General features: G+C 41.6%; 1 protein-coding gene across 2 annotated transcripts in view; it reads right to left on the bottom strand.

Moving 5' to 3' along the window:
* The window catches only part of MRC2 (mannose receptor C-type 2), a 61,782-nt gene that overhangs the window by 27,045 nt on the left and 13,255 nt on the right, over positions 1 to 21,482 (bottom strand). For both annotated transcript variants that reach the window (XM_089531224.1, XM_089531223.1), the window contains exons 8-12: positions 20,692 to 20,799; positions 9,246 to 9,361; positions 8,807 to 8,955; positions 2,892 to 3,109; positions 1,486 to 1,628 (exon numbers count right to left, since the gene is read on the bottom strand). In XM_089531224.1, the coding sequence (XP_089387350.1) occupies positions 1,486 to 1,628; positions 2,892 to 3,109; positions 8,807 to 8,955; positions 9,246 to 9,361; positions 20,692 to 20,799 (734 nt within the window). The remainder of the gene's footprint in view (positions 1 to 1,485; positions 1,629 to 2,891; positions 3,110 to 8,806; positions 8,956 to 9,245; positions 9,362 to 20,691; positions 20,800 to 21,482) is intronic.

Below are 21,482 nucleotides of genomic sequence, written 5' to 3'. Positions count from 1 at the left end.
AAACAGGAATGGAAAAAAACAACAACTGGAGATGTTAGTTAGATGCCTGTATGTTGTTTCAGTCCTTAGTAAAAATGTTACGATGGGGAGGATATCTTTTGCAGGCAGGATCCTCCTCCTTCTGGCCATAGGCAATAGGGAGATTTTCAAAGTCCAGGAAATTTAAAGTCCATTTACATCTCAACAGGGACCCCTGTTTCGCAGTCCAATGTATCTCCATTCCAGTGAAATCACAGGCCTCTTTTTGCATCAGGAACATGGAGATTTCTTGACGATTTCATTGTTCTCTGCCTACACAGAAAGCCAATTGTATTTTAAAGTTGTTTTGAATTCCAGCCTGAGGGAAAAGGTGGAATATAAATAAAGTGATTTATTGACTGAATGACTGAGGCTGTCCTTAGCATATTTTTGTTACTGTTGTTGTGTGCCTTCAAGTCATTTCCAACTTATAGTAACCCTGAGGCAAAGCTATCATAGGGTTTTCTTGGCAAGATTTGTTCATAGGAGGTTTGCCACTGCCTTAAACTGAAGCTGAGAGCATGTGACTTGCCCAAGGTCACCCAATGGGTTCCAAGAAACCTGGAAAAACAGGATTCAAAAATCTTGAAGAGAGACTCCATAGACAGAAAGTGTTACACTTTGCAGGTCACTAATCTCCTTATATAGAGGGCAATGAAAACAGATTTTACACCTGAAGAGAATGCTTGGATAGGCATCTCTGACAGCAACAAGCTAAGGCAGATTGCACTGCGGCTTCCAAAGGAGCGTAATTTTGACTCCTGTAAAGCTTGTTTCTACTTAGAACTATTAAAAGGGAAATTTGAACAACCTTCCAACTTATACAGTTTTGTGCAGAACTTGGAAATGTGACTGTTGTGGAGGACAACTTCTAGGATTTCCTAGTCACCTATTCTGACTGGAGGATTCTGAGTGTTGTAGTCCAAAAGTGAACTTTCCCAACCTTTTGACTTTTTATGCAGAAATTAAACACATGATGTGCCTTCTACCTTTTCCCAGGTAACAGAGTGGCTTCCTTTTAGGTCAATAGGGACTTTTGAGACAGCAAAGATCACTCATTCTTTCTGTTATCCCTTTCACTTTTAAAAAGTGCCACAGAACATTTCTGGTTTCTATAGGATTTTCTATCAGCACTTATCTTTTTCCTTTTGGCTTTCAATCTCTCCCCCCCACACACACACACAAATTTGATTTTAATATCTTTATTTAAAATAAATTATGAAAACATGCATTATTTTTAGATAACAAAGTCCGAGTACCAACTAGAAGACAATGGTAAAAGAAGACACTCTATCAAGAAAGCCATCATCATAACATCAAACCATGCAAGCACATCAGTTAAGACACATTTGCAGGTGCACTACCATAATCCAGGAATACATGCTGGTATACACAAATGCCCATAGATAGACATGTAAAGGTATGATCCAGAAATGCATGACTTCTGTTTTGTAACTCATTTCTTACCCAAAAATCTTGTTGAGTGTGTTGGCCACAAAGTGTTCCTCTTCATAACTGCTCAGGCTCAAAAGTTGGGCTTTCAGATCCTGGCAATACAGCTGGGCCATGATCCAGCTTTTCTTTTCCTGCAGCTTGTCATAGTTGAATACCTGAAGCAGAGAAAAAAGGGATCAAATCACGAATGGATCCTGATCCCCACATGTTTAACTCCTACTGCACCTTTTAACTCCTACTGCACCTTCTCTTCCCTTTCCTTCCTTTTGAGGCTCCCGAAAGGCAAAATTTTTGACAACGGGCTCAACAGACCAGCATAAAGGGCCGGCATGGGAACAAAGTGGGGGTGTGGCAACAGCACACCAGCTGCCCCAACTTTGCTTCCACACCGCCTGCCTGACCACACAGCGGGCGGCATCACAACGCATCTTCTGTGCAGCATTTACATATGCTGAGCCAAAGAAGCAGCAAAAAACTGCCGCCATTGAGGCTAAGGTGCCCTTTCCACAGTGCAAAAAGGACCTGCTTTTTGCAGCTTCTTTTTGTGCCATGTAAAGGCCAGATTGGGCCACTGCAGAAAGGGGCGGCTGCAGGCCGCTCCAAAGGGGTGGTCTGTTGAGCGCCTAAGTCTGCTTTCACGTTTGGCTAGTTTTAGGGATAGGATAGAGGGATGGCAGCTAGCAGTCTAAATATTGTTTGACTACACTACTTCCACCAAACCCAAACACTTGTAATGGTAGCAGGGCTGATGGGAAAGGAACTCCAGCAAGCTCAGGATCACTACATTCCCAAATGTGAAGGTTATATTTTATTATTTTTAAAGTTTTAAAATATTGGGTGCCCTTTGCTTTTGTTTAATTTTTTTCTCTAAACTATATGAGCATTCAGTACTAACACTCTATCGCTCATATATCTCATGTGTCAACTAGTACAGACCCAGTGAATCAACAGTACTCACATAAGTTCTGACTTAAATTCCTATTGATTCAGTAGTTCTACTCTACAAAGGATTAACAATTGGATTTAGGTGTTATACTGCAGGAATACATGCAATGGCATGTGTAGGGGTGGGGTGTTTCTGTGATGTCCCCCACAACTCAGGAAGCTTTTACAGACCTTTGCGTTAGTCCCTTTAAATCAAAATCCCAGCATATTGGCCATACAGGCATTTTCTTTCCTTTCACTCACTTTCAAATTAATGGAAATCTTTTTCTCTTCCATAACAAAACAAAGATGCATGCTCATCATGATGTAAGTGGCACTGTTACATGGCTGTAACACACTTTGTACTTCATAGCAATATTCAAAACAATAAAAAAGTTACTCTAAGTATAACCCATTAGGTTGGATGTGGCCCAGAGCCTAGGACATGAACCATCCTGGGTTGGTTTGCCTACCTTCCCTTGCTTGAGCCTTACCTTGTAGCAATGCCTCAGCTTAGGGCTGGTGGTCCATCCTGCAGGACAGAAGCCAGTGAGGCTGGGAGTAGGATGTGGAGAAGGAAGCTCAGGATTCACTGGGGTGCCCAAGTTTTGCCTGCAGACGTATTTGGCTTTGAAAGTAGTGCAGTTCTTCACCTCCCAGAGGCCCATGGCACTCCCAGTGGCCAAGGCTACACAGCCACCCTTGTTATAACCTAAAAATCTCACAAGAAGGGGCAAATATATCAGTGAGAGAATTTAATCCAAAATAAATTATTTCCCACTGGTCTGGCAAAACAAATTACCATTCTAACAAGAGCTACTGACCATTTTTCATTCCTTGCATTGAGAAAAATTGCTCTCAGCTCCTCAGGCACAGCAACAAAGGAGGCTGCCATACTGAATCCCTTTAGTCCAGTACTGTCAATTCTGGCTAGCAGCGACTCTCCAGGATTTCAGACAGGATTCTTTCCTAGCCCTGCCTACAGATGCCTGGTTTTCCCTGATGCGTCTCCCATCCAAGTATTAACCCAAATCATCCCAGCTTAGCTTCTGAAATGAAATGAGATTGGTGTGTACTGGGTGGTGTGGTGGTACTATTAAGGTCAATCAATAATCCTTGGAGGAGAGACCCACCGGCATCAGGCCTTGCCCACTGGCTGGTCACAATGGATTAAGGTGCCATTTCATTCTGATCAAATAGGATTGCTCCTACATTCTGATCTGCTCAGGCTCTCAGGTTCTACCTGTATTATTTTCAGTGCCTGAAATAACATGGATGCTTACCCTTTTCAATATGGATTGCCATACAAGTACACAATTCTTTTAAACTCATTACTTCATGAGCAATCCCTACCTTCATCATTCATGCCCACTATCTATCTTTTATCACAGGGATGCAATAGTATAAACAATTATTGATTCCTCATAAAAGTAATATACTATAGCTTTTTCATTTTTCACTTTCACTTTCTATGTATAATTGAGAAAGCTGGACAGGGACAGTGAAGAAAGCTGACAAAAAGAGATTCTACTCATTTGAAATGGAGTGCTGAAGGAGAGTCTGCTAAAGTCAAATAAATGGGTCCAAGAAGAGATCAAACCTGAGCTCTCACTAGAAGCCAAAATAACTGAACTGAGGATATCACACTTTGGATACATCATGAGGCAATCTGTCTAATAGAGTAAAATGACAACGCTGGAAAAAGCAAAAGGGAGTAGGAAAAGAAAAAGATCACATGACAGTTGGATTGAGTCAATCAAAGAAGCCATGGACCTGAATTTGCAAGACCTGAGCAGGGAAGATGCTAACAGGGGCTTTTGGAATTCTCTCCTTCATAGGGTTGTCATGTTCAATTGAACAGTAAATAACAACAAGGAGTGTAAGAGCATTAAATTAATAGAGGCTGTGTGACTAAACAATTATTCAGTAGGTCTATACTAGCTGGAAGTAACTATGGCATTTATCAAATCATAGAGCTGGAAGAGACCACAAGGGCCACCTAGTCCAACCCCCTTCCATACAGGAACTCACAAACATAGCACCCTGGACAGATGGCCATCCAGCCTCTGTTTATAAGAGCAATTTCTTCTCAGTTAGTAGCCTTTCATTTTTCCCAAAGACTCCTGGAGTACACCGAGTAACATGAAAGCAATAAGGAAAATAAAGAACCTTGGATTAATCGCTTGCCTTCCCTCGGTCCCAGATAGAGGAGCAGGAGGGCAATCCATCATTTGCTTGGTTTGTTGTGAGGGGAAACAGTTTTCTCAACCCTCTTTCTCTACAGCAAGCATAATTTCATACACTTCCATTTATTACATTATTGCATTAGATGTCTTTGTCTAGCCTAAAAGAGACCTGGATATTTTCGCTTCCCCTCATACTGTATGTATTCCAGCTGGTGAGAGGGGGAATTGTGAGGGGTGAAGAGGGAAAGTAGTAACAACAGTCAGTGAGAATATGGGATTGGGAGATGGTTATTTTGGAGGTCTGGGAACAAATGGATGAGGAGGCAAGATTTACATCTGTGGAGATTTGTTACCTTAAGTATCAGGACTAGTAAGCAGTAACTACAAGCATTTATGAATCTACGCTATTCAAATTATTTTTTACATATTGTTTCATAAATTTAATTTGTTCAACTATGCTTAATTAATCAGCCAGGTTATCTGGGACATTGACACTGAGGTGGAGGACAAAATATTAGGATATGATGGCAATAAATTTCCAGATAGAGGTGAAAGTGTAAGTAAATAAAATTAAATACATGTTGAGAAATATTTCAAGGCAATTAAGAAATTGGCAGGGTGTATGTGTGCACTGAGGCTTCCAAATCCACCTACAGTAGTTTTTTGTGGTGAGCATGGGGAAAGGCAAAGTTCCCAAAATGTGTTTTATTCTAGTCTAAAGTAGTGTGCAAGTGGGTGGGGGGATCAGCTTTAAATCCTATGTCCTCGAGGAGTGAACCCAAGTGGAAAGACAGAACAAAGACACAGAGCTCCATCCAACTGGAAACCCTGCTTTACCAGGGCTTCCAGTCTCCATCTATTCTTTCTTTCCGGAAACCCTGCCCTGTGGCATCAAATGAATAAAACAAATATAGTCAGAAATATAAACAGATCGGTTTCTTTAAAAAAAAGTTAAAAAAATTAAAAACAAACCAACATGGGCAAAAAAAAATAAAATAAATAAAAGCCTAGCAGCTACTGGGATTGAAAGACTCTTCTGTAGCAACCCAGTTTAACTGCCAAAGGCATAGAGGAATAAAAAAGTCTCTGCTGGCCAATAGAAGGACTACAAGGGAGAGGCCAGTCCAACATCCTGAGGGAGAAAGTTCCACTACTTGAAAATAGCCACCAAGATCACCATTTTTGGTTCTCTTTTGTGGTTTTGGTATGGGATAACCTAAAATGTTCACAATATTTCAAAGGGGCTGCTGTATCATAGGTTTAATTTTCCTAGGCCGGTTTAAAATATTTTATCTCTTTTCTAATAATTCTTAACAATAGGTTTTGTTGGTTTTTTTTAAACTACTGCTGCACAACAGTTGATGTTTTTCATTTTAGGAGCTGCCAGAACTCATAGCCTGGCCCTTCTCCTCCAGTTCTCAGAGTGAGGAAAAATAATCTCATGATGTCTTGAAAGTTGTGTGTATGGTACATCTGTTTCCATATTTGGTACACTTAGTGTTTTTTATTTGAATGTATACTCTGTGCAGCTCTGGTTGATGCTTAATGTGTCATGCTTTTGTAAATGCATAAATTTGTTAATATTCTGCATTGACTACTTAGTTAAAAATCTGGAGCTAAGTAATGTCTCCTATCCTGATCCCCTCTCAGACCCACCTTAGCTGCCAGCAGCTGCATTGAGCAAAGATCTGTTCAACTACTGATCAAGTCACAGGAGGCTGACATTTCCAACTCCTTCAGCCAGTAAGCCTGCAACAATGATTATAATCTGAAGGAGGTCCCTGTTGCAACCTCTTTGTAGTTTTGCTCACTGGTGGCATCTGCTTGCTCCTGTCAGCAGCTGAACAGACTTCTTTGACTCAATATGGCTGCTGGCAGTTAAGGTGGGTCTGGGTTTGGGCATGTATGATCATGGCAATAGTGTCACAATTGTGACTATATAGTGTTACTAAATATGGAGCAGTTAAAGATCCATAACTCTAGGTCACAAATCCATAACAGCAATACAAAATGCCAGCCATTATTACTTGACGTTAATGGACCACGTGGAAGTAAAAGAATTACACTGACCAAACTAGTCTAGGAGAAGAAAGCAACTTTGAACTGAGTGGAAGAATAAAATCTGTAAAATCATCTTAAGGGTGAAACAGATGGGCAAAATAAGGCAGTATCCAATTACATTGAAGGTGGGGCGTTTATATGATGCACACCTCCAAAGTGGGTGGAAACCGAAACAAAGCCATGCTCTGGGGCTAAAAACTGAAGCAAATGGAAGCCGGGATAATCCAGTTTAGCTCAGAAAATGTGCATGTGCCTCTTCACAACTGTATTTAAACAGCCTAGTGCCAATGCAGGGCTGCAGCAAAGCAAAACAATGAAAGTGCAACAACTCCATTGGCTGTAATTACAACATACACAAACCAGACAGTCCAACAGGGAGCATGGGGTAATGGGGGGGTGAAGGGGGCATGTATGGGGGGCCTCCATATTGTGCTTTGCCAATATATCACTTGCACACCGATGCCCTGTATCAGTATAGCATTGCATATGCGACTGTGTGGCCGATCAAAGGGGCAGCCATGCTATGAAATGGCATCTGGGCAGACATGAGAGGTACCTGGAGGTCATGGGTAGTGTGTTTGTACAATGGCGTGCATGCATGATGGGGAGGCAAATAAAAAATTACCCAGCAGCTTGGCTTGATGCTGCAGCATGTGGTCTACCTGTGGGTATTTGGCCGCCTTGGGAGCAGATCATGAGAACAGTGGGGTTTCGACCCCTTTTGGAAAAAGCAGGATCAAGCCACTTTTAACTGCCTATCTGCTCCAGCCCTTAGAAAACAAGACTTCAAAACTCTATATATGTATTTAAAATCAGTTGTAAAACACCCAAATAATTTAAAACTAAGCTGACTGCAAATCATTACAAAAAGATAAGATTCAGGAAACTGAAGCTATTTGTAAAACAAAAGCATTTTATTTAGTAGTCCATGAATCTGAATTAAAGTATTAGTTGTAAAATAGTGCAATATGGAGCTGTGAGGCTGTGCAGATGGACTAATAACAAGAGGAAGGGAATACTTTTATATTTGTTTCTGAGTGGAGTGATACATAGTAGGTTACTCCACTTAGCCATACAGTAGAAGCTTTGGTTTCAGTGGGTCTAACTTAGAATATCATATATCAAGGTGAGCAAAAGTGAGGTCCATAAGTTGCATAGCCCCCAAGATCCATTTCTATGAACCCTGAAGCCTCCAGGAGATCCCCAAAGCCCCAGATCCCTGGAAAAGTTTAGGAAAAAATGTGGTTCATTTTTCAGCTGAAAAATGCTCCAAACTACCACAATAACACATCTCTCAACTTGCCCCCAAAAGTATAAAAATCAATTGCTCTGGTGGCGCAGTAGTTAAATGCCTGTACTGCAGCCATCCACTCACAAACCATAAGGTTGTGAGTTCAAACCCAACCAGGGGCTCAGGACTGACTCAGGCTAGTGTCCTTCCAAGGTCGCTAAAATGAGTACCCAGCTTATTGGGGGAAATTTGCTTACAGTTGTAAACTGCTTAGAGATTGCTTAGTGCAGTATGAAGCGATATATAAATGAAGCTACTATTGCTATTGCTCTTGCTTTATCGGAACCCAAGAATCAAAAGTGGCTCAGCATCATAGCCCATCACATTGGGAGCAAGAGTGAAGCCTGGTGAAGGGAGGATAAAAAGGTCCCTTCCCCATACACACATACACAGAGAGAGAAATAGAGAGAGCTTTGGAAAATTTACATCAGAATATTCCCAGTAAGCATGGCGACTGGCTCTGGGTGTGTGTAATTAAGTCTAGATCCAGACTTAATCATACTTAAGTAAATTCACTGAAAAACAAAGCTGGCAAAACAAAGACATCAAAACAAACACATTTGTTTAATGAAAGAGAAGTGAAGGTCAACTGGTATGAGCGAGCAACAAAAGGAATGGAAAGCTTTGCAGGCTGAAATATAGAAACTGAATAACTGAAACTGAATTAATAAATGAATGGACAACTTAGAATTTTTAAAGGACAAATGTCTTATTCTTCTGAGGAACATATGAAAGATTATTTTTAAAGTTAAGTGGGAGAACAAATGGTAGAAATTTTTGCACACCTATCATAATGGACCACTAGAAAGTTAATTAGCAAGACAACTTAATTGGAAAATAGTAAATCGTACAAAGATAAAAAAAAAATTACCAGGCTGGTTTCTATTCCAGTGGGTATATGTGACTTCATCCCCGCTTAGCCAATGAAAGGAGCCTGTCTCATTTATGTCTTGTAGTGCTGTCCAGAAATATTCATCCTCCCAGCCATAAATTAAGCTGCTCACATAGGCCTGTTCAAATCTTGTCAAGGGAGACAAAAGAATGTGTCAATCGCTTCCTCACCACATCTACCAATCCTTGTTCCTTCCTTAAGAGGTTGATGTTCACATAGCTGCGTGCCAATTTGCAACCATCGTTGTCCTCCAGGTAGCTTCTGCATCTTCCAAAGACAACCAAAAAGGTTGCATGCCTTGCTCACCTTTCTTTTGAAAGATTTGCAGTGGAATATATTGCGACCCACACCATGGTGATTTATTCCAAGTCTATGCTATAAACAAATCTTAAATAAAAAATTACAGCCACGCACCCACCTGTTGGTGATAGTGACGAGGGTAGACCCATAATCCATGCACATCTTTCGAGCTTCACTGTATCTCACATGGTCATCTCCTAGCCAATAACATGATGGACTGTGCCATTTCCAACCCTGAAAAGAACAAGAAAGAGCAACAAAAGCATCTTGAGACTTCTGTTGTTGTGTGCCTTCAAGTCATTTCTGACTTATGGTGACCATAAGGCAAAACCTATCACAGTGTATTCTTGGCAGAATTTGTTCAGAAGGGGGTTGCCTTTTGTCTTCCTCTATGGCTGAGAGTATGACTTGTCCAGGTCATCCAGTAGGTTTTCAAGACCAAGCAGGGATTTGAACCCTGGTATCCAGAGTCAGTGCAATGCTCAAACTACTATGCCTGAATTAACTGTCAGCTATCAAATCTTCACGTATCTCAAGTAGAAACCATGGGAAATTTTCACTGAACTTTAGACTTGACACAATTCTGTTTTGGCTGGGGGATAGTCATGATCTTTGTATTTTGCGTCTGTCGTTGTTGTTCTTGTCAGCAGCCTTGACAGTCTCCTTTAAAATCTGGACTAAAGCTCGCAGCAGATTCACTGCTCCACTGCCATAGAAGCAACCAGCTGCCATTGACCATAGATATCACAGTACTTTTTATTTTTATTTTCATTTTATTTTTTTGGTCTCTTTCTTGATCTTTCACAGAACACGCAGGGCCCTTTCACACTACACAGTAATAGCACTATGATTGCACTTTAAACACCATGGCTGTATCCTATGGAATTCTGAGGTTTAAAGTCTGGTGTAGCACTAGAGGAGTTCTTTGGCTAAGATCTGTAAATGCCTCTCCCTAAACTGCAAATCCGAGGATTATATGGGATGGAACCACGGCATGCAACCCAAAGTGCAATCATAGTGCTCCAACTGTGCAGTGTGTGTATGTGTGTGTGTTAACTGTTATCAAATCAGTTTTACTTTATGGCAACCCTACGAACAAGAGGATCACCATGAAGGAGAGCAGCATCATGGTTTGAGTGTTGGACTGTGACTCTGGAAGCCAGAGTTCACTTCCCAGCTCGGCCATGGAAACCCACTGGGTGACTATTGGGCAATTCGCATTCTCTCAGCCTCGGGGGAAGGCAATGGCAAACCTCCTCTGAACAAATCTTGCCAAGAAAATCCCATGATATGTTTGCCTTAGGGTTGACATAAGTCAGAAACAACTTGAAGACACACCACAAAACAACATGAACAAGAAACCTCCAAGGCACCCTGTTATTGATTGCCATTATAAGGTCTTGCAAACTCAGGACAGCCATAGTTTCCTTTATTAAATCTATCCACTTGTAAAGGACTCTTCCTTTTTTCCTACTGCCTTCCACTTTACCAAACTTCATAATTTGTTCTAACAAGTTATGTCATCTCATGATATGTATGTAGGGTGAAAGGGCCTGGAGAAAGAATTTTCTTCTTAAAAAGGGAAGTGGAAACCCAGAGTAGTCCAGTGAAGATAAAAATTCATCTTGAGATCCATAACCACCAAATGGTTGATGTCTTCCAAAAGTCTAAGCATCCTTCTTCCATCTCCATTCCCCTAGAGCAGTAGTTCCCAACCTTTGGTTCTCCAGGTGTTTTTGACTTCAGCTATGAGAAGCTCTAGCTAGCTTGGCCAAGAGTAAGGAGCCCTGGTAGCGAAGTGGTTAAATGCTGGTAATGCAGCAATTCATAGCCACAAGGTTGTGAGTTTGATCCCAGGCAGGGCTCCAGGGTTCACTCAACTTTGCATTCTTCCGTAGGTTGATAAAGTAAGTGCCCAGCTTGTTGGGGGCAATTTGTTTATACATTGTAAATTGCTTTGGGAGTGCTTAATTCCACTGATAAGCAGTATAGAAATGTACTTGCTATTGCTATAAAGAATTCTGAGAACTGAAACAAAGGTTGGGAACCACTGTCCAAGTGTAACACAAGGTTTGTCTGCATGGGCGGAGGGGGAGGAATCTTCATGCTGAGGCCAGTGCTACCTGTTGGCACAATGCATGGCAATTTCTCGTGAAATACTGTGGGCTTTCCCCATTAACCCAACCTTGCCCTGGAGTTGGACAAGTCAGGGAAAACCCAACTGTTTCCCCAAATCACCAAGGTGAGATCAGGGATTTGTGGTCTGTGAACAGATGGATTGGGCCTATGTATGGCTGAACCAGCTGTTCACACTCTAGGCCCCATGCCATCCCCGTTCTTCAACCTAAGCAGTGCAATGAAAGGGGCTGGCCTCTCCTCGGAGCTGCTGCCATTGCTTCTGTATCTGCAAGAGCTTTGTGGACAGGCTACCCAGTGAGCCACTGCTTCTCCCATATGACCAACAAGTAGGCAGAAGGACTCCCAGTCACATGGCTGGGGCTTGAGGCTCCTGCAGGTACAGAAGTGACAGATGTGGCTCCAAAAACAGGCAACAGGCCAGCTGAGCCAATGCAATGTTGGCCTAGCTGGTCCATGCAAAGAATGTTGCACTGCTGCATCAGGCGTGGTGTAGTGCATATGGCTGCCATTGTGGCCAATCCAGGGCCAGTTCTGGAACATAATGCACTGGATTGGTCCCAAACTTACAGCCCGTGCAGATAACACCACAGAGATCAGTTCTTCTATACCACTGTTTGTGTTGTTGTGGTCAGAGTTGAAGCTGTGGCACCAGCCAACAAGAAAGTATCAGGAAAGTATCAGGAAATAAACATAGCGACATAGGTGGCAATATTTCTCCTATGATGAGTCTACAATATTTAGAACAGGTCTTTTATTTATTTATTTAATACATATACAGTCGGCTCTTCCCTTCTGTGTGTCTGCCATCCAGGGATTGGAGCATCCATGGATGGATCCGCCTTGTTCTCCCTAATGGCGGCACACACATCAGGCCACCATTGAGAAGAGCAGGACTCAATGTCCTGTGGAATTTGCTATCTGTGGGAGGAGGGTCCGCAACGAAATCCCCACAGATACAAAAAGCCAACGGTACGTACACACACACACACACATATATATATACATACTTATCTCACCATTCCTCAAAAACTGAAAACCAAGGTGGCATACAAAAATAAAAACAGGTACAAAAAAAACCCATAGATAAGTAAAAACCATACAAAATACTATAACTAAAATACAATTAAAATATGGGTAAAATTAAGAAACAATATAAAATGCATCCATTAAAAAAGCAAGAAATGAAAAGTACACACTATCAAAAGCCCTTTCCTTATGAGCAGAGTGGCTGATGGTAAGAATATAATTAAAACAAAAGAACGGAAGTGTCTGGGTAGGCAACCTTATGAGCTCTATACAGCCAAGCAGAGAGCTAAAAAAAGATGACTTGGATGTTGTGGTTAAAACAGACACTTATGACCAAAACAAAGCAAAATCTTTGTAGCTGGCAATGTGGTATCTAGAAGTCATCAAAACAAAAACCACATATACAACATGCTTTCTGAGGTGGAGCAAACTCAGATCAGAAGAAACTAACCAGTGCGATAAACAAATGAGTTCTTGAAGAAAACATATGGTTTAGAATGTCATTCTTATTAGATGGATTGCTCTCTTCTCAGAGGCTCAACAGCCATCAATCTGGGGTAAGGGAACCTCTGCCTTGCCAAAAAGGAGAGTAGGCCCAAGGACCTACCATAGGATGCACCAGGCCCAAAACCTCCCTTCCACAACACCCCAAACCCAAAGCAGCCAGAAGACAGTTGCTGAGGAATCAAAGTCTGCAAAAAACAGTGGGCCACATACAGACCCAGGGCCACCTATCTAACCATCTCCAGAGATAGGACCACCCCAAGACATTTTGTTTCCTGAGGTGGAACAGCAAAGACCACCCACCCACCCTAAATCAAAGGCTATTTGTCCAACAGAGTTGCAAAAAAAAAGCAAAGTCCTGTCAATGCAAACCTGTCCATGCCTACTTGAGAGTGAGCCCCAATGAATTCAATGATGCACACCTCTGATGTGTACGGGAGTGTACTGTATGTCTCTCAGCCTCATTCCTCTGCTTGCAAAAACACAATTAAGAGTGACCTTACTTGAATGAGTTGTTACAATGGCTGCTGCAAGCCCTAAGAATGCAGTATAAAATGAGAAAGAGAGGTCAGAAGAATCTCTTGAAACCACTTGCACTTTGTGAGAAAACAGATTCCATTTGGCTGGCATGGACTAGAGTGCCGGAGGCACCTTGTACATCACAGGGAATTGGATTAGATGGCTTTACAGTCCCTTCCTGTTTGGAGTATTAAGGTTTTCTGGAGCACCCATTTTATGGGAAAGAAATAAAATAAGTGCTACTTATCTGATTGAAAGCCAGTCTCTTGACCTATTAAGACTGGCTATCTAGGTTAATTTTCAAGGTCACAGCACACATAACGAAGCAGCCACTGAATTTAGAAAGAAGAAAAATCACATCAAAAATGCTGCTTTACAGGCACTGAAATCATCCCTTCAGCCTACCCAAGCAGCCAATGTCTGGCCCCTGATCTAAGAAGTGAAAATTCAATCTCTTCCTTGGGCAAAAGAAAAGAAAATTCAAACCCTACTACAGCCTGCTTTCATAGCTCTGGTTTGTTGATGTTGGAGTCTCTCCGGAGCTAGGAACACAATGGGGGCTCTTTCTGCCAAGACAGCTCAGGCAGATGGAAGGGGGAATCTGTTTTGAGATCCTGAAAGCATCTTTTGAAAGCAACCACAGGTTCCGCAAAGATTGGAAGAGGCCCTTGAAAGAAGGCAACAGGCCAGCAACTTGAGAACGAAGCAAAAAGAAGGAAAATAAATGACTGGGAACAAGGAAGCACCAATTTTTGGAAACTCTGGGGGTGGCGAAGGAAAATACACTTAGGAAGCTTCAGTTTGGGAGATATTTCAGTCTTCTTCGAAATAACAATTAACAGGCATGGAATTACTGAGACATAAGGAGGGCAGTAGAGCATCTGCTCCAGCTTTCCCAAACCTGATATTTTTGGCAACAACTCCCATGGTATGTGACTATTGTCATGCAGACTAGGCCCTGCAGTTGTAGTTGTAAATGTCTAAAGACCCCCAGGTTGAGAAACTGTGTAGTCCAATGTTTTCAAGCCACCAGTTGAAAAATAATGATCCATCTTAAACCTCAGTCTCTTGGCAAATATCCTATTAGCCTTCTTGGGTATCACAGGCATCCATAAAGTTTCTAGCCAAGTAAGCTTTCCCTGCTCCTCAGAATGGTTTGAAGAGAAATGCAGAGAATAATGTTTGAGGAACAAGATTCCTTCCCTTGCACAAGCTCCTGCCTCACCTTTCTGAACCATTTCCCAATTTGAGAAGATACAAGTTGACAGGCAGGGACACAGGAATGTACAGTACAAGGATGCTTTTCTTGTGACCCCTTTTGTCTCTGTCAGTTCTGGCTGAACAGCACTCTGAGGCCAATTACATATTTATTGACTGATTGATTTAACTGATTTGATTTACATCCTGCCTTTTTTCCAGGGATGGTTCCAAGACATATATATATATATATATATATCCAGTAAAGATATAATAAATTATATGTAACACATATTAAATTAATCATACTATTAAAACTATTTTAACACCAATCATAAATAAGCAATAAAATATTACAAAGCCTGGCACATCCACTTTAGCAACTTCTAACCATAAGAAGCAATCAGTAGCTGAAGAGTTGGTTGCATAGAAAACTCTTTAGTCTGCTAACAGAAGGACAACAAAGCGAGGGCCCAGCCTCTATTGGAAGAAGGGCTGCATCTGTAATGGGTCTCTCTAACTTTAATCCTTAACAGATCCTGGAGGAGGAGGAGATACTATAAAGCTCCCTCAAATGGGATGAGGGTACCTATCTTTCCTTACCAGTGATTGACTCAGACTCAAGTTGTTTCAGTGATAAGACTTGGATTCGACTTCTGCAATAAATCACTCACTGGCTTGGCTCAACATTTGTATGTTTTCAGTGACCGACTTGTTAGCCTAACTTTATCCACAAATGTTACGGAAAACCATTTTCCTCCTTTGAACAATCTCTCTGCTTTTGGCCTACTAGTTACATATGGAAGTGGTACTTTCCATTTATTTTACAGGAAGCACCGTTTCCTGTAGACCCTCACCAAAAAGCCATTGCCTAACATGTTTGTTGTTCCACTCTTCCCCTCAAGAAATGTGCCCTGCACTAAGTCTTACATACTGCTCCTAGGAAAAGCTTTAGAAGGTTCTTCCAATGTGCAATGAAACAGGCTGCTGAGGGGACCTCAACCCTCACCTCAAGTCCATTGCCTATCATGTTTGTTGTTCCCCTCTGGGAGACGTACCACATGTTTTAGAAGGACCTTTCTGCCTCAAGCCCCCCTTGCACCCCACTGCAACCTCCTTTTTTCTGTTAAAGTTGGCTCCCAGACTTGAGAACTGATTTGAACCATTGAAAGTGTTTTGCAAGAACTTGAGACTTGTCTTGAAGATAGAGACTTGAGGCTTGGAGTGAAAAAAACTTGAATACATCACTGTCCCTCACCTTCCAAACTCCAAGTTTCAACTGCACCTGTACCTGTACTCTCCCAACACAGCTACTGGTACTGCCATACCAGTGAAGGGAGGGGGAGAGATCCCACATCCAATATGGCAACTGCAGTTGGAAGGAAGTCTCATAATCTGGGATTGGTCAGTGAGTCAAAGGAATAACAGAAGGCTTGCTTCTCCTCTTTCTTAAGATGGGATGGAGAATCTTCAACCCTCCCAAAGTCAATGAACCACTACTCCCACACCACACTTCATCATCAGCTAGGCTGACTAGGGCTGCATGAAATGGAGTTCAACAATATCTGGAGGATCACAGGTCCCTGCAAACAGCCTAAAGCCTGCATTCTCACAATTTCCCCTGACTTGGGGTATGGTGGGATAGCAGATGCTTGGTTAAACCCAATTATAGACCAGGGTACTAAAGTGTTCTCAGCATTGTTTCCAACACTTCTTTGAAACCCCTTGAAGGGAGAGATAGCATGGTATGCACAGCATCTTTCCCTACTGGACAAGATTATATATGAAGCAATGTGTGACATATGTGAAGCTAAAGGCAGATTTATAAATAAAATTCTATTTAAAGGGGAATGGCTTTCTGAAACAGCACAACAGACTCACAGTTGCCTCTTTCTGGTTGTTTGGGGAACTGTATGGGTGCCTGTGGAGAATTTTTTAATGTTGATGGAAGAGAAAGAGAGATATAGAGAGGAAAGATGCAAAGAGAGAAAGATATTTAAAGTCAGCCTTCATCCAAGATTGCAATGCTGTCTGTGCAGAATGCATCCCCTAGACAGCTCCAGCAGATGGGCTCACCCCTTGCCAAAAATACCATTTTGGTTGCTTTATGACAACAGACAGGGGTTGCTGGTGCTCTTGCAGGGATTTGTGAGCCAGCAAAGGGACAGAGAGCCTCTGACAGTTGGAGTGAACGTCAAGGGGAAATATAAACACACATCTGAAAAAGGCTTGGAAATGCTGACACTAGGGACAGAAGGAAGAGAAAAAAAGGACAGTGGCTGGCGTGCTGCATTTTAATTTGGATTCAAATCACTGGTCAGTCCTGAATTTGCAATTCAGCAGCCTTCAATGAGTCACCCATTTTAAGAGTCATTTCCCAAATCTATTAAATGGGGCAGGTTTGACCTAATTAAGTTATCAAGAGAAAGAAAAAAAGAAACAAAGATAAAAACAAACAAACAAAATAGAACCATAGCTAGGCCAAAAATTCCCAAGGCATTTTAAGGATGCTCTTAATTGAGAAGAGAAATATTGTTATACTTTTTATTAAAAACTGATTGGGAGGAAAACCCTTTATTTTCTGGGGCAGATTGTTTAAGTGCATTGAAGCAGGAAAAAATGTGAAGAAAAACACACTGTGAATAATGCCCTTCTCTGTGTGACTCTTTTTGATCCTGTATTTTTTCCCCTTATACCTTTGTCTTTTTGAAACAGAGGTGCTCAACAAAGCTAAATATACTTTAAAAATTAGTAATATGGATATATCAGCATTTTTTTAAATCAAAGTAAATATGGAAATAGGAACAGCTACTATCATGCAATGGAGCAACCGTAAACCAGAATGGTCATATTTCACAAAATAATGGTACAATAGCAGCTCAGGAGGAAGAATCATGCAGGTCTCCTAATGCTGTTAAGATTACACCTCCCAGCAGCCCAAACTAGCATAAGACAAAAATGAGAGATGCAGTGGATAGCAGTTCATCAACAACTGGAGTGTTCCATAATTCCCTCCTGTGGAATAGACTGTCAGAAAAGTTTACCCATAACCAGAGAACTTTAAATGAATAACAATAACAGTGCATTTGGAAGCATATGGTCTCCATTCATTATGTATGCCAATAAAGAAAATTTCTCTGTAAGGTTCCCCTGCGGATTATTTAAAGTTTAGAAAAACAGACCAGGTATACACATGTGATTGGGAAGGAAAAAAAGGGAAATCTCTGGATCTAAGAGCCCAGCATACTTAACAGTTATATGTAGAGCCAGGCAACATCCTGAACATCCAGGCACTCATTATCCATAAGCACAGGTTTGGATACACAGCTTCTTGCTGCTTCCACTTGCTCTGGATCCAGGCAAAGTTCTGAAAACCACTTCAATCATTACACAGGGCTAGGTTCAGGAATCATTATATTAAAATAATTCAACAATGGCTGCTTGCCCCAAGGGTTGGGAACAGAGGAAATGAGTTTCTGAGATGGAAGGATTGTTGTTGTTTTAGGAAGGGAGCTGGAAAACAACTCTGAGATTTTCCTCTGGATGGAGTACTGGCAACATGAATAACACTTTGCATAACATGCATGATCCAGAGTCCAGCTGGCAGAAGCGATGTCATTCAGAACTAAGCTTTTCAGACTACAGTTCCCAGTATCCCTCAGGCAACATGATCAGGGAACATTCTGGAAGTTCAAGTTAAAAAAATAAATCTTCAAAGTTGTGGTTCCTTTATCAAAGAATTTTGGACTAGCATATGTGCAAGCTTTTTAAAAATGCACAAACAATCTCACCTCCCAAAAAAGGCCATATTCACAAATGAGGTTTCAGACAGAGTTGGTGATGACTGAGAAATCAACACATCTTTTGTAATTAGAAATGTGATTATTATTTATTTATTTCTTATTGATGAATTTATTATTATTGTGATGGGTTTTAAACCAGCAGCCACACTGAACACACCACTTTCCACTTGTGAAGAGTAATTCAGATGCTGTCTGACAACATGCCACAGAGTAATTACACTGTTTCACTTCTGTCTCTTTTCTGCCAGAATCCCACAACCATCCCACTGAAGGAAGCATCATTTCTGGTCATGGGATTATTGGCCAAAGTTGTCACTGCATGTTCATAAAAGCCTGACTCAAGTTTTAACAACCACCTTTTTAAAATAAACATCCCCATCCTCAGATTTCATTTAAGAAGTGCCTAAACAAACAATCAAATGATAATAAACTATGGTCAGGTTTCTCTTCTGGAAAAGAGCAGAGTAGCCTTCCTCTCTTATCCAGACAATTCAATTTTTATCTTGGGAAAGCATTTCAGCCTGAAAACCCCACAAAAAACTATGGATGCTGGCCATGAAAGCCTTCAACTCCACATTCCAGTAAACATTACAGATCTCCGATATGTCAACATTTCCCTGAGTAAAAGCCTGAAATATGACAGAAATTGAATGTATCTCCTTCCTAGTCTCTGGCATTCTTGCTGTAGAGGTAGAGAAGTTGACACATCTTGACCCTGGACAGCTGGAAAAGAGACGTTTCCTGGGTGTGGCACAGCTAGCTTGCAAAGGGAGAAAGGAAGTGAATTTGAATGCTGCACATCTGGACAGACATCTTGCAGCTGGTGCACTATGTTTTCAAAAGGGCAATGGTTTAATTTAAAAGGGCAAAGAACATATTGCTTGTTTTTATATTTAAGAATTTTTTTACACACTTCTTATTTATTTCCCCCCTTCATTATGTTTGTAATTACTATTTCACAATTGATACCTGAAAAACAAAAATGTTTCTCTCCATTAATCATTAGCTTCCGGGCTCAGTAAAAGGTGTTGGTTATTACCTATAAAGCCCTACATGGCTTGGGTCCAGACTACTTGAGGGAAGGCCTCCCCCCATACAATCCTTCCTGTACACTCAGGTCCTCTGGGAGGAACCTACTACAGCTGAAAAAAAACAGGCTGGTGGCAACTTTCCAGAGGACCTTTTCAGCCATCGCTCTGAAAATGTGGAACGACCTGCCGGAGGAGATCCACCAAATTACATCTTTAGAGCCCTTTAAAAAGGTGATAAAGACGGATCTCTTCCCAGACTAACCTCCAAAATGAGAATCTGAATTGCTCACCTACCCACAGTCTCTCCCTATGACCACACCTGTAAATATTTTTCCATGCTCTTAATTTTAGCTGAAATCTCTATGCAACTGGCTGTAATGTGTGATACTGCTACTGTTATTATATTGTATGCTGTTTTATTTGTATTTTAACAGAAGCAGAGAGGGCTAGAGGATTGGGATCATGTGACTACTGTTTTTAAATGTTATATTGGACTGTTGTTACCCTCCTAGATCCTCGAAAGTGAAAGGTGGGATGATATTATTATTATCATTATTATTATTATTATTATTATTTAATAATAATAATAATAATAATAATTTGTTTTATTTATATACCGCTATTCCAAAGATCATAGCGGTGAACAGCAAGTAAGCTAATTAGCAAGTAAGCTAATTTGCCCCCAACAGTCTGGGTACTCATTTTAGCGACCTCTGAAGGATGCAAGCCTGAGTCGAGCTTGGGCCCTTTTGCTGGTCTTGAACTCGCAACCTTGTGGTTTTGAGTGAATGGCTGCAGTACAGGCATTTACCCACTGCGCCACCAGCCACTCATAACCAGCCAGGCAGGACAGGCCATGCCCCAACCTCCTTTTCAGAACTCTACAAGTATGAATTCATGCAGATTTGTACCACAAGTGGTAGCCCTGGAATCACAAAACTGAGGGGTTCATCAGACGGGCAGCTCCACAGCACCCATCTTTGCCCCAAGTCAGTGCTGCACCAGCCGCACGGTACAACACCGACACACTGCCAAAAAGAAGCTGCTAGTGTGACTTCTTTTTTGCAGCACGACAAGCAGGAAAGGGTGCCGCCATGACGCCACTTCCTACCTGCAATGTGCGGACACTGCGGTGTTTGTGTTATCATGGCGGCCCCCGTGTCAATGAGAGGCCGCCATGATGGTGGCATCCATATGGACTAGGGTTTGGGAGCGCGCGGTTGCTGTGTGCTCCTGAACCCTAGAATTGGCGCCAGCATGCCGCTTCCCACCCATATGTACCAGGCCTCATCTTCCTTTCTACTGCCTGTGGCCCTGTTGTATGTACAATGTAGGTTTTTGTTACCTTTCTGCAGCCATGGTCCTCTTCTTCTCTGCCTTGACTCACACGACCCCGCTTCTTACAGACAGAAGGCAATGTCTGGTTGCAAGGGCTATCATTCCATCTCCCTTCCTGGATAGAAAGCAAAGATGTTCCAGTTTAAGGAAAGCCATTTATACACTAAGTGATACATTCCAGCCATGTAAGGCATACCTCCATTGGCATTCCTTCCTGCTTTATCAGCTAGTGTTCCCAGGTATCAGGATCTGTTCCATTTTTTTCCAGTCCTCAGGACAAGGAGGAAGAATCTCAAGGAAATGGTTCTGCATTTAACAATCTGTCTCTCCACCTCTTCATTTCTCTCATTTGTGAGGCTTTGTGTTTTTTATTTGAATGACATACTCTCAAACTGTGGTTCATGCTTAATAGCATCACCAGGGACTGCTTCTTGTAACATCACCAGGGGCTGCCTCCTGTGATGGGATCATCCCTAGGTCTCAGGTTTGGGCCCTGAAATCTCAAGGCCTCCTAATAGTCCTGGTAACCCTAGCATCAACTGATCTACTGTATTTGATTCAAAGCACATGTCACACTTAAAGTTATAGTCCATAACACTAGGGCCTTGGCCTTCTCTTCACTCTTACATCACTTTCTACTAGTTCCTCTACTACCATTCCTTACTCAATTTAAGGCTTTTTACTATGCTTCCACTTTCATATATGTCTGGGACATTTTTCCTCTCTTAAGGGCAATTTCTTTAAAATATCCACCCCAAAAAGTACCATAACCTAAGGCTGAGATAGCCTGACATGGCA

The sequence above is a fragment of the Sceloporus occidentalis genome, unplaced genomic scaffold, assembly GCF_023333645.1.
Source record: "Sceloporus occidentalis isolate IW3139 unplaced genomic scaffold, rSceOcc1.0.p SCAF_7, whole genome shotgun sequence".
In the NCBI taxonomy this organism is placed as follows: domain Eukaryota; kingdom Metazoa; phylum Chordata; class Lepidosauria; order Squamata; family Phrynosomatidae; genus Sceloporus; species Sceloporus occidentalis.
Note: the sequence above shows the minus strand (reverse complement) of the source record. Positions and strands in the feature narration are given on the sequence as shown.